This window comes from Leptodactylus fuscus, chromosome 6, assembly GCF_031893055.1.
Source record: "Leptodactylus fuscus isolate aLepFus1 chromosome 6, aLepFus1.hap2, whole genome shotgun sequence".
Classification (NCBI taxonomy): Eukaryota; Metazoa; Chordata; class Amphibia; order Anura; family Leptodactylidae; genus Leptodactylus; species Leptodactylus fuscus.
The window spans coordinates 138,192,065-138,209,673 of record NC_134270.1 but is presented as its reverse complement, the minus strand read 5'-3'; the positions used below and the strand labels follow the sequence as shown (position 1 = coordinate 138,209,673).

Sequence of the window (17,609 nt, the reverse complement as noted above, 5' to 3'; positions counted from 1 at the left end):
CAGGGGCCACTATGGGGCATAATACTGTGTGCAGGGGCCACTATTGGGGATAATACTGTGTGCAGGGGCCACTATGGGGTATAATACTGTGTGCAGGGGCCACTATGGGGGATAATACTGTGTGCAGGGGCCACTATGGGGCATAATAGAACACGCAGAAATGCATAGGAGGGGGTCGGTCGAGGTCTTCGGCGTCGGTGTCGGTGGGGCCATGTCAAAAGCCACGGGGCCCCCGCCATTCCTAGTTACGCCACTTCTCCAATGCCAACGCCTTTGCCATTCCACCTACATCATACAAATGTACTATACACACCATTGACCTGGATCATCCTCTAAATGCCCCGAATTCCTCCTTTCCTTGCCCAAACCAAACCATACCCCACTATGATGATATGTTAAAATGCACTTTAGATCATGTGTATTTGGGTTTCTCTGGGGTTAAGCCCCAGTAGTGGAATCCATGTTCACCTGCCGACTTCCTCCATTACAAATTCGTGCTGTGATCCTACAATCTTGCCTTCATACATATGTAGACTATATGGAAATAATATTGGTCCACACAATAATTGAATCTGTGTGTTTTATCCCATCTCATTGCTATAGTAAAATCCAAGCCCTAGCCATGCGATCGCGTTTACAGACATTAGTAACAGGGGGCGTTCTAGAATGGGGTGACATGAGGGATATTGTAGATGGAGTGTTCATGTCTCCGTGTGATGCTTACCCAGTTGGTGCCTTGCTGAAAGAACGGTTTCCAGGTATCAGGACGGTCGCCATAAAGCAGGATATACTTGGTAACCCAGTCATAATAAGTGTTATGTGTTCCCTGAGTGGCAATTCCCATTATTTTATATTTCCTTTTCAGGTCTATTTGAAGCCATGGATTTTTATCCCCAGGGGCAGGAGACCACCCACTGCTACCTGCAAATAGAGAACACATAAATGGTTACCGTAATACTCTAAATAGAAAACCTAAAACTTTTGGGTTGGCCAGGATATGGTTTATGCACCCTTTATATTTTATTGCAACGTATGCTGATATTCTTAGATTTACTTACCATAAAGTCGTGCAAAGTTTGCTGCATAAAAAATAGAGTATCTTGAGGAAGACTCAAATGATGTGAAGTATAAGGGGGAGACCAGGTCATTGTAGCACCATTCTGAAAAAAAAAACAAAAAACAAATGTTTTTACAAGGGAAGCCTAGCACCCCGACACCCCCCCCCCCTCCAGCCATGATAAGATCATCCATATATATTTTTTTATTCGTTTTATTGACTATGTTGCAGACCAAGGTCAAACAATGACCTCATATACACAAGGGCAAGAAAAGTGTACAGTACAGTACAAGTTTCAATACAATGCAATCGTAACAATAAAGGTCCTTAGATGTTCTACATCACACTTGTCATGACAATAACCAGACTCACTGTAAAAAAAAAACAGTAGAACTAAAATCTAGAACAAGGACTCCGGGATTAAGGGTCAGTAACCAATATAGTAGAATGGGGGTCAAGCCAAATACCCCAGACTTTTATGGAACTTGAGGGACCCTCTATGAAAATAAGCCAGTTTGTCATTGGATATAATAGTATATATAGTATATATAATAGTAGTATAGTAATATATTTTTGCAAAGCTGGTTTCACACTAGTGTCGGTGTCAACAGCTAGTGTCCGATGCTTGAAAATCGGACATCTTTGTAAACGGGCACTTAAGGACACACACGGACAGAAAGGACACTGCATGATATCCCATTTAAAATAATGCAAATTGTAAACAGACACAGCAAGTGTCCGATGCTAAAATCTTGCGCGGACATTAGCATCGGACACTAGCTGTCGGACACTGACGCTAGTGTGAACGCCACTTAAGAATATGTGTCCATAGTATGAGGAATAACATTAACAAAGGGTGGGGGCTACTGGGAAACATTACAAGATATGGGTTATTCTGCTGCAGGAGGAGACAGGGGTTTGTAAAGGGTTAATGCGATTCTCTCACGACATCCAGTACATCCAAAGCTCAGAGCATTGAGGGCAAAGCAGTGACATGCCTTACTTCCTTGGCTGCTGCTTTTTGCCTCCTCCCGCTGCTCCATAATCCACAGGACCTCATTATACATTACTGCTAATATAATAACAACCAGCATGAAATAATAAAATCCCATTTTACAGTGGACTCTCTAAACTTAAAAGCAGCGAGAGTCACAACCCTGTCAAAATAATACGACTTCTCTATTGCCTGTGGAGCACCTGAGTTAAGAGAGACAAGATTCTTTCATCCTTTAGATATAGCAGTCTAGCCATTGACTCCTTTTGTGTTGCCGACCTTCAATTGATATACCGTATATACTCGAGTATAAGCCTAGTTTTTCAGCCCCCTCGGCTTATACTCGAGTGAAGCAAAAAAAAAAATTCCTTTTTTTTTTTTTTTTTTTGGGGGGGGGGGGGTTTAGTCTATGACCAGCTACAATAGTAATGTATAGAATCTCCCATAAAATAGTAAAAAAAAAAAGGAAGAATATAAAAATATAATAAAAATAAATAAATAAAAGTTCTAAATCCCTCCTTTCCCTAGAATACATATAAAAGTAGAAAATGACTGTGAAACACAAATACATTGGGTATCCCTGTGTCTGACAGTGTCCGGTCTACTGAATATAGGGGATCTGCAGTGCTCCTGTTCCATCGGGAAGGGGTTAATAGGAGCACTGCAGATCCCCTATATTCAGCCAGGCTGAATTCCAAGTGGGGGAAAAAAATCCCAGTCCTCAAGCTCAGGGAAGCTCCCCTTCCCCAGCACCCAGCACCTACTGCACCCAAAAACTCCGAACATTTTAATTTTTGAAATTTTCCAGTAGCTGCTGCATTTCCCCCCTCGGCTTATACTCGAGTCAATAGGTTTTCCCAGTTTTTTTGTGGTGAAATTAGGGGCCTCGGCTTATATTTGGGTCGGCTTATACTCGAGTATATACGGTACTTCATCCTCTAGAGCCATGGCACTGTCTACAGCCAGTTGGCGAGTCCTTTGGTTAAAACCCTGGTCAGGTGACAATCTTGTGAGATCTATGAAATCTGGAGTTTGTTCCAATTTATTTGAAGCCAAACTTTATAACCTCATGAAGGAGTTATCTTACAAAAGGGGAAATCATTTTTGGGAGTTTTAGAGAGAGATCTCCTTGAAGACAACGTCAGACATTTCCACGTCCAGGACAGAGGTTGGATGTCCTAAGTGAAACTCCTCATAAATTTTCGAAGAGCTAAATTGCAAGATTTCTGACACTGGAAAGTCACCTGTAGGAAGGGATTCAATTTTACTTCCTCCCAGGCTAGAAGTTTTCTATCAGAAAGTTTTGGAAGCCCTGAATTTTTTTCAGTTTTCTCCAGAAAGGTTTCTGGTGACAGGTTAAGACTATAATTTTCATCTTGGATCTCACCTTCATGCATATCCTAAAATTCATTACTACATTATGTTGTACAAAATGAGGAGACTTTATTCGGATTTCTCCAATGTCAAACCCATATGAAACAATTCATAATAAAATAAATTTCATATGGAGGCCATCAGATCCATCAAGGAAGCCCTTCAGAAATTTCACGCCATCTTCGAATTAGAAGAACTTCTTTCTACATCTCAATACTTCCTGCAGACAGAAGATAACTTAGTATGGTAGATCTGATCATCTACTTCATCTTCAGTTCAAGGTTCAGCCCCTCATATTTCTACCAAGATGGTCTAGTGGCAGGGGTGTTGCCTGACCACTGGGTCGATTCCCCTGTGGGCGCTATGTTGCAGTTGTGGCGGTCGCACCAAGTAGAGTAGGGACCGACCATAAAGAGGTCACCGTGAAGTGGCTAGTGGGCTTATACACCTTGATCAATATGTATACTAAGAACCTCATGTTCAGTATTGTAGAATTTGCTGAGAAGCACTAGATCAATCTATAAGACTGGGATGTGCGGGGCATGTCTTTCTCTTTTTGCATCTGAATCCAGAAAGGATTACATTTTCTGCAGACCCCTTGCCAAATCTCATTGAAACCCCTATTGAAATCTCTGATGATGTCAGCAAAAGCTTTGGTGTTGCACCACTTCAGACCTGGACCTGGAATCTGTCTGATCTGGATACCCTGCGCTGCCTTTTTGTCAACACCTATCAGTCTCTCAGGCGGTGGCACAATCTGAGAGACAGGATGTTTATCGAATAAGTGAGCCGACCGTGGTAACCACAGATGCGCCATTTGAAAGGATGGAGAGCGTATCTTCTCTATCTAACTATATCAGGGTGCAGAAGACCTCAAGAGCGCCTTGTCGTCAAACTTAAAGACAAAAAAGGTCTTTTCTCAAAGCACACACTCAATTCTCCTACATTTTAGAAGGGAAAGTGTCGAGAGTCATAACAACATGACTTCAGTCTTCTACAGAAACAAGGCAACACCAGATCAGAAAGCCTTCAATAAGTAGAAAGGATCATGGAATGGGCAGAACAAAGAGTGATCTAGTGATCTCTGGTCCATATGCAGGACTATGAAGTTCTTAGGGTGACACCACTGACATTATATAGGATATACAGTTTCCCGGAAGAAGGGACACATATAATAAAAACATATTCACCAGTCCCCAGTGTTCTTGTATCCCCCACCACGACCGCTGAGGCCATGCTCCATGACGTTCTGTGTCCTTTTCTTAGGCATGTGAGGCAAGGACCTCTCCAGGACCCTGGGAGTATAAGGACTGGATCATGGTGGGAGACACAGGGGAATCAGGAATAAGTGAGTATGGTTTTTTTTTTCACCTTACCTGGCCCCCTTACAGAAAGCTGTAGTATATCCTGGACAATCCCTTTAAACAACACATGCAGATGGAGCTCCCTTAGTCTGGTGTCTGTTTGTACTCACCCCCATTTAAAAACATGACCAAAGCTTTCTTCCATCTTTGTCCATCACTCTACTACTATTAATGTCCGTTACTTTCATCCTATGATGGATGAGAGCAATGGACTGTAATATTCAAATCATTAAGAAATAAATCCCACATCCTCGGAACGTAAAACTTCACAAAGCCTGTAAAATATATACGGTATATCTTTCAAGAAGGTGGAGGAGTGTTTTACCGAAAATAAAAGAAAGAAAAATTATACTATGAACTAGAGTCATGTACAGAACTGGCATTATATTAATATTAATAGAATTTCACTGTCACAGATTCTGTCAAACGTCACAGACGAAGAAGAGCAACATGACTGAAACCCAAGAATCTCCATTGTAGTAAATGGGATCTGTCAGGCTTCTTCATGTCTGTCATGTAAGATTCTGTTCTTCTGACGGAAAAGAGAAATGGAATATCCAAAGTATATGTGAACTCAGTTTTAGTGCAACTTTTTTTAAAATCAAGACTGTCGTCTTTTGGGAGTGGAAGGATGAAGAATAACATTAGTTGCCAGTCTTATGTCACCCATGGATTGTCATGTGGGGGATGAAACCAGTTTAGTCGAAAAGACCAAAGATATCATACGCAGGACCAACCTTGTACTAAGAATTTTTGGAAACAAAAAAGTTGGACATTGGTGACTAAAATGTTAAACGTGCTTTCCAGGTTTAGGAATCATGGTGGTGTTTGCCTGAAGGAATTCTCCCCAGTCTTAACCAAGAAGAAGAATGTAATAGAGGGTGCAAAAATTTGGCTTTTTTGCCTTCTAATGTTTCTTCTAGAGCAGGGGTAGGCAACCATCGGCACTCCAAGTGTTGTAAAACTACAACTCCCAGCATTCATACCTGCTCTGCTGTTCTTGGAACGCCCATGGAAGTATAAGGAGCCTGTTGGGAGTTGTAGGGTCACAACAGCTGGAGTGTGGAAGGTTGCCAACCCTGGTCTAGAGTATTAGGGCCTGTGAACATGATGTAACGCGGCGTTGATTCTGACACGTAAACTCGTGTCAGAATCAAGCGCTGCAAAACAGAATCCCATTGAGTTCAAAGGGTTCCGTCTTACACGCACTACACATTGAAATCAATAGGAGGCTTTTTAACCCACTGATTTCAATGTGTTACGCACATTAAACAGAACCCATTGAAGTCAATGGGATTCTGTTTTGAAGCGCTTGATTCTGACACGAGTTTACATCGTGTGCAAGGGCCCTTAGGAGCATTAAGAATCATTGGTCTCATGCCACAAGAACAGGAGTGTTCTGCGAGCGGAAAAAGGAACCCATTGAAGTCAATGGGAGGCTTTTTTTTGCACGAATTCCACGTCAGAATCCGCACACAGAAACTCCGTTTGAATGAACCCTTAAAGAGTCCAGCCATTTGGTTAGCTCACAAATGTTTATGAGCGAGGGAGTGTTGTATAAAGAGGATCACAAGTGGCACATAGCGTCTAATATGGCGTCAGTGGTCAGCAAACCTTGCGTGGTGCTACGTTGTTAGATCTTTTGGCCTCTTAGGTGGGTGTAAAGCATTTGTGCAAACATTTTTTGCTTTAGCCTATCTGTTTTCTTAGCCTTGTTGAACCTAACTTTTCTGTATTCGAAAGGTGAAATTTTGGCCATGATTCCCTTCATTAATGTCAGTGAGTGGAGTCACATAGCAATACCGAGGGTGCCACAACTACAACTTAAAGTCAACTTTTTTGAGACTTGAAGTTGTGGTCTTGGCACACTAGGGATTGGTGCACACTGCAACTCCATTCACTAACATTGTATGACGTGAGTCACGGCCAAAATTGCTCTGTGTCCCTAGCCTTAAATGGAGAATATAGCAAACCGTGTGAAAAAGCAAGGGATTCCAGCGCACGCCATTTGTCGTGAAGTCTGGAATAGCCATACAAAACCTCCACCTCTATCAGGACCATAAAAAGACTCCAGGATGTGGGAGAGTGTACATTCATTGTGTGCAAAATGTATCAATAGTGAAACCCGTTCAGATGGTGCGGCCAGCAATAACAGATGTTTAGAAGCTGGTACAATCCCTCTAATAATTGCAGTTATATATTATCCGAATTAATCCTTATCCAAGACATCCCCCACTGACATCTGTCCTGCTGCCTCCACACTTTCTGTCTCCAGTCCTTTCTAAGCAGCAGATGGGTATGAATTATTCCACCGGCAAATGCCTGCTTTCCAGGTTCAAATACCACATCCGCACACTTCAAGTCAGACAGCCCACAATGAACCTGACGGGGACGCAGAGAATCAAAAATCATACCTGAGATGTCCTAGTTATATAATGATCACATGTTGCTATAAGACGCAGCACATTATATTATATCTAAGCTTTCATACTCACAATAACAACCATGTACCTGACTGCTCAGGAGGAAAAAAAGGTTCTTTCTTAAGGAGTATAGACGGCACAGATGTGGAATTTTTTGGCATTTTTTTGTATGTTATGGGTCTAGTTGTATGGATTTCCATTATTGTAGGGGTTATATCATGTGGATTTGTTGTTCGTTGGCCTGGCTTGTTCTGAGGGTTTCCCTGTGTATAGTAACTACGATCCACAATCAATGACTCAGGATACAGCTCATCATTAAGTGGAGGTTAATTTAGTCAATCAATTTGCATGTAGCTGCCAAGTGGCTTTGTGTGGGAGACAGGTGAGATATCCCAGCAGGACACGGAGCCCGGGATATGAAACTGTATCAAGGAGAATGTAGAAACTTGGCATCAAATACATATACAGTCCTATGAAAAAGTTTGGGCACCCCTATTAATCTTAATCATTTTTAGTTCTAAATATTTTGGTGTTTGCGGCAGCCATTTCAGTTTGATATATCTAATAACTGATGGACACAGTAATATTTCAGAATTGAAATGAGGTTTATTGTACTAACAGAAAATGTGCAATATGCATTAAACCAAAATTTGACCGGTGCAAAAGTATGGGCACCTCAACAGGAAAGTGACATTAATATTTAGTAGATCCTCCTTTTGCAAAGATAACAGCCTCTAGTCGCTTCCTGTAGCTTTTAATCAGTTCCTGGATCCTGGATAAAGGTATTTTGGACAAACAATTCAAGTTCAGTTAAGTTAGATGGTCGCCGAGCATGGACAGCCCGCTTCAAATCATCCCACAGATGTTCAATGATATTCAGGTCTGGGGACTGGGATGGCCATTCCAGAACATTGTAATTGTTCCTCTGCATGAATGCCTGAGTTGGAGCAGTGTTTTGGATCATTGTCTTGCTGAAATATCCATCCCCGGCGTAACTTCAACTTCGTCACTGATTCTTGAACATTATTCTCAAGAATCTGCTGATACTGAGTGGAATCCATGCGACCCTCAACTTTAACAAGATTCCCGGAGCCGGCATTGGCCACACAGCCCCAAAGCATGATGGAACCTCCACCAAATTTTACAGTGGGTAGCATGTGTTTTTCTTGGAATGCTGTTTCTTTTTGGACGCCATGCATAACGCCTTTTTTTTATAACCAAACAACTCAATTTTTGTTTCCAAAATGAAGCTGCCTTGTCCAAATGTGCTTTTTCATACCTCAGGCAACTCTATTTGTGGCGTACGTGCAGAAACGGCTTCTTTCTCATCACTCTCCCATACAGCTTCTATTTGTGCAAAGTGCGCTGTATAGTTGACCGATGCACAGTGACACCATCTGCAGCAAGATGATGCTGCAGCTCTTTGGAGGTGGTCTGTGGATTGTCCTTGACTGTTCTCACCATTCTTCTTCTCTGCCTTTCTGATATTTTTCTTGGCCTGCCACTTCTGGGCTTAACAAGAACTGTCCCTGTGGTCTTCCATTTCCTTACTATGTTCCTCACAGTGGAAACTGACAGGTTAAATCTCTGAGACAACGTTTTGTATCCTTCCCCTGAACAACTATGTTGAACAATCTTTGTTTTCAGATCATTTGAGAGCGGACTGTCCATGTTCGGCGACCATCTAACTTAACTGAACTTGAATTGTTTTGTAGAAAGAAATGGTCCAAAATCCCTTCATCCAGGATCCAGGAACTGATTAAAAGCTACAGGAAGCGACTAGAGGCTGTTATCTTTGCAAAAGGAGGATCTACTAAATATTAATGTCACTTTTCTGTTGAGGTGCCCATATTTTTGCACCGGTCAAATTTTGGTTTAATGCATATTGCGCATTTTCTGTTAGTACAATAAACCTCATTTCAATCCTGAAATATTACTGTGTCCATCAGTTATTAGATATATCAAACTGAAATGGCTGCTGCAAACACCAAAATATTTAGAACTAAAAATGATTAAGATTAATAGGGGTGCCCAAACTTTTTCATAGGACTGTATGTAATAATTTATGTTTTATGGCCGACCATGCACTACAAGAAGGCCAGAGAACCACAACCAATTAGTGGTGTCATCAATCTGGATACTGAGCATTAATAAACGCCCAAAATTTTGTATCTGAGGAATGGAATCTAATTCTCTCTGCATGTTTGGTATGCCTGAACTTGTAAAAACATTTGGTATCACTTGCTGGGCATATCATACCCATATGTGGTACCCACACGTTCCCAGATTATGTCATATCTACCTGAATTTAATGCATGGATGTCATCAGCGGGCCCCAGTCACAGATGGGAGATGGGGGCTGGGAAGATGCTATTATTTTGGAAATTAAAGGGGTTGTCCCATCAGAAGGATTCTATCTATACTGCTTGTTAATGTGGCTGTAAGACTTTTCCTAAATACACTGCTTCAGCAAAACTGCTTTGTTTGTCCACTATATCACTTTATTCAATTCATTGTTGACACAGCTCTTGACTTATCTGCTCAAAAGTCAAGTGATGTATCTGCCTGCTGCCAGGGGGGAGGGAGGAGGGGCTAAGTGCAGGGAGCCAGCCTGTGTTTCTAGCTATTCCTGTGTCTACACCACATGACCTAGCTTCCTGTACTCAGATAGGGGAGAGGAGCTGCTTTCATTTCTTCTGTTCTCCCAGTTATCAGGCTAGCTAATTCAATTGTGTTCATTATGGAAGACAGGCAGTCTCTGTATGTAACACAGAATGGAGTTGCTCCTGCCTGTACTTCATAGTCCAATATTGTGCATATAGTGTTGTTTGAGGACCTTTGATGACATCACAGGCCCTTCAGCCGCCCCATAGGATCACGCTATGCAGTGGGTGGAGTTACACGCTAATTTTGGGGTGGAGCTAAATTGCTAGTTGCATATGAAACCCCGCCCACCAAATGACGCAAGAAACCAGGAAGCAAGAAGATTTTACAGCAGTGAAGACTGGTGAGTATACGACGTGGGAATACCCCTTTAAACCTGTCTGTAGATCTGTTCAATAATAACTGCTGAAGCCCCCAACAGGGCTTGTAGGTCTGTTTTATTTTATTCCCAGTTCATTTTATATTGTTTGCATATGTATATGTCTTTTTATTACATCTGTGCTTCTGTGTATAGTAAATCTAAAATTTAATGAAGTTGTATTTGGCTGTAATTGTTCCCATGTTTCTGAAGAGAGTAAATATTGCTTAGGCTTATTACCTTTTTGGTTGCTATTTGTACACGGTTTAGGTATATCGGTGTCTCACCTACCATAATGTGACAGGTGGTGGCAACAATTTGTGTGGATGGATACGGATGTTGGGTTGCTTCCCTTCTGTGTAGTCCAGTGTGATATCGAGTGTATAAGTGGTTTCCTCCTTTATAGACGCATCCCAGGTTAAACCATGTGTCGTGAATATGCGGGAGCCCTGAGAGAACTGGTTGCCATTGAGTGCAATATATTTTATATTACAGCGATTCGGGACATTGACTTTTTGAGAAAACCCAAAACAAAAGTGCGGCTAACCTGGTGTGATTCTGCCCTGTGTCTCCCCAGCCCAAAAGTCTGCCAACCAGAAGATATTTTTTGGGATATTTTTGTCGAATTCTAAGAACATCCTGCATATCAAAAAGTTTTCCAACAATTTTTTAATATACTTAAAATAGCAGATCCATTACATTTAATCTGCAGGGTTTTAACATTTCCACAGCTAATAATCCACCGCCAATCTTACAGGTTATCAATTTCTACTGTAGAACAACCCCATTAATTCCTGTATAACAGTAATGGAACTTTCAAATATACCGTATATACTCGAGTATAAGCCGACCTGAATATAAGCCGACCCCCCTAATTTTACCACAAAAAATTGGGAAAACTTATTGATTCGAGTATAAGCCGAGGGGGAGAAATGCAGCAGCTACTGGAAAATTTTAAAAATTTGAATGGTCAGAGTTTTTGGGTGCAGTAGTTGCTGGGTGCTGGGGAAGGGGAGGGGGTGTTTTGGTTTTCTGTCTGCCCCTTCCCTGAGCTTGAGGACTGTTTTTTTTCCCCCACTTGGAATTCAGCCTGGCTGAATATAGGGTATCTGCAGTGCTCCTATTAACCCCTTCCTGACGGAACAGGAGCACTGCAGATCCCCTATATTCAGTATGTTAGGATCACATCTTCCATCTTGTATTCTGTCAGCCATTTTGTAAGCTTTTTCTTATATAAGCTTCATAAGGATGTCTGTTTAGAGTTTAAGAGACCCCTTTAGGGGATAAGGTGTGTGGAATGTTGATGGTTGGGTTGTAACTCCTTATCTGTTTGTGGTGAGAATCTCATAACAGGTTCTATAACCAGTTGACCCTTAGCCACAAACCAGACTGGACAGATGGCATGTGATCATTATCTCTCGTGCTGTGATATATACATCTAGAATTAGTGTAAGATGTTGGTTTACACATAAATATTGTAAATTCTTCTGTATGTCATGAGAAAGGTCATCCCAGGTTGGAGTATAATAATGAGATGCAGAACTTATCCAATAGTCATGTGCCACAGCTTATGTATAACCAATCGGGTCAAAGTCCAACCTGCTTTTTTTTGTATAAATGCTAACTTTCTGTAACAATAAATCAGAATCCATTTTGATACACGACCACCATGTGTCTTCATGATTCTCCAGGCTAAAAGATGGTGGAGGCCGATCTTGGCCTGTTAATTAATTTTCCTTTACAGACAGCATATCTCTGGGGTATTATGATTTTCCCCCGACAGAAATTGTCGCCCAACGTGAGGGCGTTGATGATCGTTTGATGTGCAGCCGATAGTGTACTGATCCACTCACCAACCGATTTGGAGACGGGCCCGGAGGACCTCAGATGAATAAATCAGCGCTGAAAGAAAGGTAAGCGTTTGCTTTACCAAATAATTAATCTGAGTTCCTACGTGTCCCGGATCCTGTGTGTTGATAAGTGAGGTTAGTGCTGCATATAGTATAAAATCAACGCCATTTTTATATAGCTCGGAAGAACCAATAGAATATATTGTCTGTAAAGGGGGTGGAAATGTTATACCTCATTCTTTGTATACTGTCCATGCTGTCATTTGATTGATACATCTGTTATAAAGTGTATAGGGAGGCATAGAAGGGAGAGTCAGTCTCCATCCGTAATACTGAGTGATTGAAAAGTCCTTGTTTAAGCACTAAGGACTGAGTAGAATCCGCGCAAGTACGTGTAAAGATTCAGGGGTGTTCGGAATAGGTTTTGCCTTGAGCACAGATACCGGAAACTTGTACATTAGAGATTAGTTCAGTGAAAACAGAGTGACTGTTTGGGAGATCCCACTAAGAGAGGTCAGTATGTATGACCCTCGAGTAGTCAAGAGTGACCCTCTATTGTCTTAATTGCCCTAGAGGGGTGGGAAGCTCACGGCTGACTGGCCATCAGCTAGTATGGGGAAGGGACCCTCTGAGATATGGTACACCCCATATGAACTAATAGAGATGAGAGAGAGAAGTTGCCGCCCAAGTAAAAGAAAAAGGAAAAAAATAAATAAATAAATAAATAAATAAAAATCCTTAAGAGAGCAGGGGTTCCTAAGATAGGATTGTTTGATAGTAAATGTTGGGAACCAATGGAGATTAGATCATGCAAGACAGATACAGGAGCATAAGTTACAAAGAGGAATAAGCTCTGATTGAAGAACAGAATGGGGGGAGTGCAGAGTCAGCCAGTATGGAAATCAACCCAAAAGATAGTTTAAGGAAAGAGCAGTTAGAAATGGAGGTGAGAAACTGCTGATAAGATGTTTGATAGTTGGAAAAACAAATTAAGTAAGGAATGGTTACAGAAATAAGGTATTAAGTGTTTGTATATTTTCCTTAGTGTAAGGAAATGCATAGTGGACACACACTCAGTCCAGTTAAAAGATCAATGCGTTCTGCACATGGCATTGTGTTGTTAGTGCCATGTGAGTGATGATGAAGGTCAGGCCCCTCCCCCCAGTGTGACTTGTATATATCCACAGCAGAGGTATCATGGTATACAGGTTTGGTAGCAAGAAGGGGGGAGGGGAGACACGGCAGGTAGCTAAGATTTCAGCTATGAGTGATACGATGTAACATCATTGGTATAATGTATGGAGAATTATGAATATATGGTTTAATAATTTGTAACTGTATAATGTAAGCTGTTTTTAGAAATGCCAGTATTTGATTTTTAAACCTTGTGTAACAGTGGTAAAAACTTTGATTGGAATCTCAGAAAGAAAAATGTTAAAATTCTGGCAGTTGGCCCTTAAGGCGAAACCTCAAATATAGTTTAAAAGGTTCTGAACATCTGTGGTAATTAGAAGAGAGGGGTTTGCCATAGACATATTCAAAAACTGCAAAAAGATATTAATATGTAATGTTGGTATCAGTATTGGCTGTTTAAATCATATTTAATGTCTTTAGAATTGGATTAATGGCATAAATGTTAGATAATAGAGATGAGCGAACACTAAAATGTTCGAGGTTCGAAATTCGATTCGAACAGCCGCTCACTGTTCGAGTGTTCGAATGGGTTTCGAACCCCATTATAGTCTATGGGGAACATAAACTCGTTAAGGGGGAAACCCAAATTCGTGTCTGGAGGGTCACCAAGTCCACTATGACACCCCAGGAAATGATACCAACACCCTGGAATGACACTGGGACAGCAGGGGAAGCATGTCTGGGGGCATAAAAGTCACTTTATTTCATGGAAATCCCTGTCAGTTTGCGATTTTCGCAAGCTAACTTTTCCCCATAGAAATGCATTGGCCAGTGCTGATTGGCCAGAGTACGGAACTCGACCAATCAGCGCTGGCTCTGCTGGAGGAGGCGGAGTCTAAGATAGCTCCACACCAGTCTCCATTCAGGTCCGACCTTAGACTCCGCCTCCTCCGGCAGAGCCAGCGCTGATTGGCCGAAGGCTGGCCAATGCATTCCTATGCGAATGCAGACTTAGCAGTGCTGAGTCAGTTTTGCTCAACTACACATCTGATGCACACTCGGCACTGCTACATCAGATGTAGCAATCTGATGTAGCAGAGCCGAGGGTGCACTAGAACCCCTGTGCAAACTCAGTTCACGCTAATAGAATGCATTGGCCAGCGCTGATTGGCCAATGCATTCTATTAGCCCGATGAAGTAGAGCTGAATGTGTGTGCTAAGCACACACATTCAGCACTGCTTCATCAAGCCAATACAATGCATTAGCCAGTGCTGATTGGCCAGAGTACGGAATTCGGCCAATCAGCGCTGGCCAATGCATTCTATTAGCCCGATGAAGTAGAGCTGAATGTGTGTGCTAAGCACACACATTCAGCACTGCTTCATCAAGCCAATACAATGCATTAGCCAGTGCTGATTGGCCAGAGTACGGAATTCGGCCAATCAGCGCTGGCTCTGCTGGAGGAGGCGGAGTCTAAGGTCGCTCCACACCAGTCTCCATTCAGGTCCGACCTTAGACTCCGCCTCCTCCGGCAGAGCCAGCGCTGATTGGCCGAAGGCTGGCCAATGCATTCCTATGCGAATGCAGACTTAGCAGTGCTGAGTCAGTTTTGCTCAACTACACATCTGATGCACACTCGGCACTGCTACATCAGATGTAGCAATCTGATGTAGCAGAGCCGAGGGTGCACTAGAACCCCTGTGCAAACTCAGTTCACGCTAATAGAATGCATTGGCCAGCGCTGATTGGCCAATGCATTCTATTAGCCCGATGAAGTAGAGCTGAATGTGTGTGCTAAGCACACACATTCAGCACTGCTTCATCAAGCCAATACAATGCATTAGCCAGTGCTGATTGGCCAGAGTACGGAATTCGGCCAATCAGCGCTGGCCAATGCATTCTATTAGCCCGATGAAGTAGAGCTGAATGTGTGTGCTAAGCACACACATTCAGCTCTACTTCATCGGGCTAATAGAATGCATTGGCCAGCGCTGATTGGCCAGAGTACGGAACTCGACCAATCAGCGCTGGCTCTGCTGGAGGAGGCGGAGTCTAAGGTCGGACCTGAATGGAGACTGGTGTGGAGCGATCTTAGACTCCGCCTCCTCCAGCAGAGCCAGCGCTGATTGGCCGAATTCCGTACTCTGGCCAATCAGCACTGGCTAATGCATTGTATTGGCGTGATGAAGCAGTGCTGAATGTGTGTGCTTAGCACACACATTCAGCTCTACTTCATCGGGCTAATAGAATGCATTGGCCAGCGCTGATTGGCCGAATTCCGTACTCTGGCCAATCAGTGCTGGCCAATGCATTCTATTAGCTTGATGAAGCAGAGTGTGCACAAGGGTTCAAGCGCACCCTCGGCTCTGATGTAGGAGAGCCGAGGGTGCACTTGAACCCTTGTGCACCCTCAGCTCTGCTACATCAGAGCCGAGGGTGCGCTTGAACCCTTGTGCACACTCTGCTTCATCAAGCTAATAGAATGCATTGGCCAGCGCTGATTGGCCAATGTATTCTATTAGCCTGATGAAGTAGAGCTGAATGTGTGTGCTAAGCACACACATTCAGCTCTACTTCATCGGGCTAATAGAATGCATTGGCCAGCGCTGATTGGCCAGAGTACGGAACTCGACCAATCAGCGCTGGCTCTGCTGGAGGAGGCGGAGTCTAAGATCGCTCCACACCAGTCTCCATTCAGGTCCGACCTTAGACTCCGCCTCCTCCAGCAGAGCCAGCGCTGATTGGCCGAATTCCGTACTCTGGCCAATCAGCACTGGCTAATGCATTGTATTGGCTTGATGAAGCAGTGCTGAATGTGTGTGCTTAGCACACACATTCAGCTCTACTTCATCGGGCTAATAGAATGCATTGGCCAATCAGCGCTGGCCAATGCATTCTATTAGCGTGAACTGAGTTTGCACAGGGGTTCTAGTGCACCCTCGGCTCTGCTACATCAGATTGCTACATCTGATGTAGCAGTGCCGAGTGTGCATCAGATGTGTAGTTGAGCAAAACTGACTCAGCACTGCTAAGTATGCATTCGCATAGGAATGCATTGGCCAGCCTTCGGCCAATCAGCGCTGGCTCTGCCGGAGGAGGCGGAGTCTAAGGTCGGACCTGAATGGAGACTGGTGTGGAGCGACCTTAGACTCCGCCTCCTCCAGCAGAGCCAGCGCTGATTGGCCGAATTCCGTACTCTGGCCAATCAGCACTGGCTAATGCATTGTATTGGCTTGATGAAGCAGTGCTGAATGTGTGTGCTTAGCACACACATTCAGCTCTACTTCATCGGGCTAATAGAATGCATTGGCCAATCAGCGCTGGCCAATGCATTCTATTAGCGTGAACTGAGTTTGCACAGGGGTTCTAGTGCACCCTCGGCTCTGCTACATCAGATTGCTACATCTGATGTAGCAGTGCCGAGTGTGCATCAGATGTGTAGTTGAGCAAAACTGACTCAGCACTGCTAAGTCTCTGCATTCGCATAGGAATGCATTGGCCAGCCTTCGGCCAATCAGCGCTGGCTCTGCCGGAGGAGGCGGAGTCTAAGGTCGGACCTGAATGGAGACTGGTGTGGAGCGATCTTAGACTCCGCCTCCTCCAGCAGAGCCAGCGCTGATTGGTCGAGTTCCGTACTCTGGCCAATCAGCGCTGGCCAATGCATTCTATTAGCCCGATGAAGTAGAGCTGAATGTGTGTGCTTAGCACACACATTCAGCTCTACTTCATCAGGCTAATAGAATACATTGGCCAATCAGCGCTGGCCAATGCATTCTATTAGCTTGATGAAGCAGAGTGTGCACAAGGGTTCAAGCGCACCCTCGGCTCTGATGTAGCAGAGCTGAGGGTGCACAAGGGTTCAAGTGCACCCTCGGCTCTCCTACATCAGAGCCGAGGGTGCGCTTGAACCCTTGTGCAGCCTCGGCTCTGCTACATCAGAGCCGAGGGTGCGCTTGAACCCTTGTGCACACTCTGCTTCATCAAGCTAATAGAATGCATTGGCCAGCACTGATTGGCCAGAGTACGGAATTCGGCCAATCAGCGCTGGCCAATGCATCCCTATGGGAAAAAGTTTATCTCACAAAAATCACAATTACACACCCGATAGAGCCCCAAAAAGTTATTTTTAATAACATTCCCCCCTAAATAAAGGTTATCCCTAGCTATCCCTGCCTGTACAGCTATCCCTGTCTCATAGTCACAAAGTTCACATTCTCATATGACCCGGATTTGAAATCCACTATTCGTCTAAAATGGAGGTCACCTGATTTCGGCAGCCAATGACTTTTTCCAATTTTTTTCAATGCCCCCAGTGTCGTAGTTCCTGTCCCACCTCCCCTGCGCTGTTATTGGTGCAAAAAAGGCGCCAGGGAAGGTGGGAGGGGAATCG

General features: G+C 43.5%; 2 protein-coding genes across 2 annotated transcripts in view; both read right to left on the bottom strand.

Annotated features, from left to right (window-relative positions):
• TUBG1 (tubulin gamma 1) overlaps positions 1 to 17,609 on the bottom strand; it is a 549,244-nt gene that overhangs the window by 306,694 nt on the left and 224,941 nt on the right. The gene's annotated exons all lie outside the window — the stretch shown is intronic.
• Positions 1 to 17,609, bottom strand: part of CNTNAP1 (contactin associated protein 1) — a 67,831-nt gene that overhangs the window by 35,616 nt on the left and 14,606 nt on the right. Inside the window, exons 2-3 of the mRNA XM_075277340.1 lie at positions 1,059 to 1,160; positions 725 to 921 (exon numbers count right to left, since the gene is read on the bottom strand). Of these exons, the coding sequence (XP_075133441.1) occupies positions 725 to 921; positions 1,059 to 1,160 (299 nt within the window). The remainder of the gene's footprint in view (positions 1 to 724; positions 922 to 1,058; positions 1,161 to 17,609) is intronic.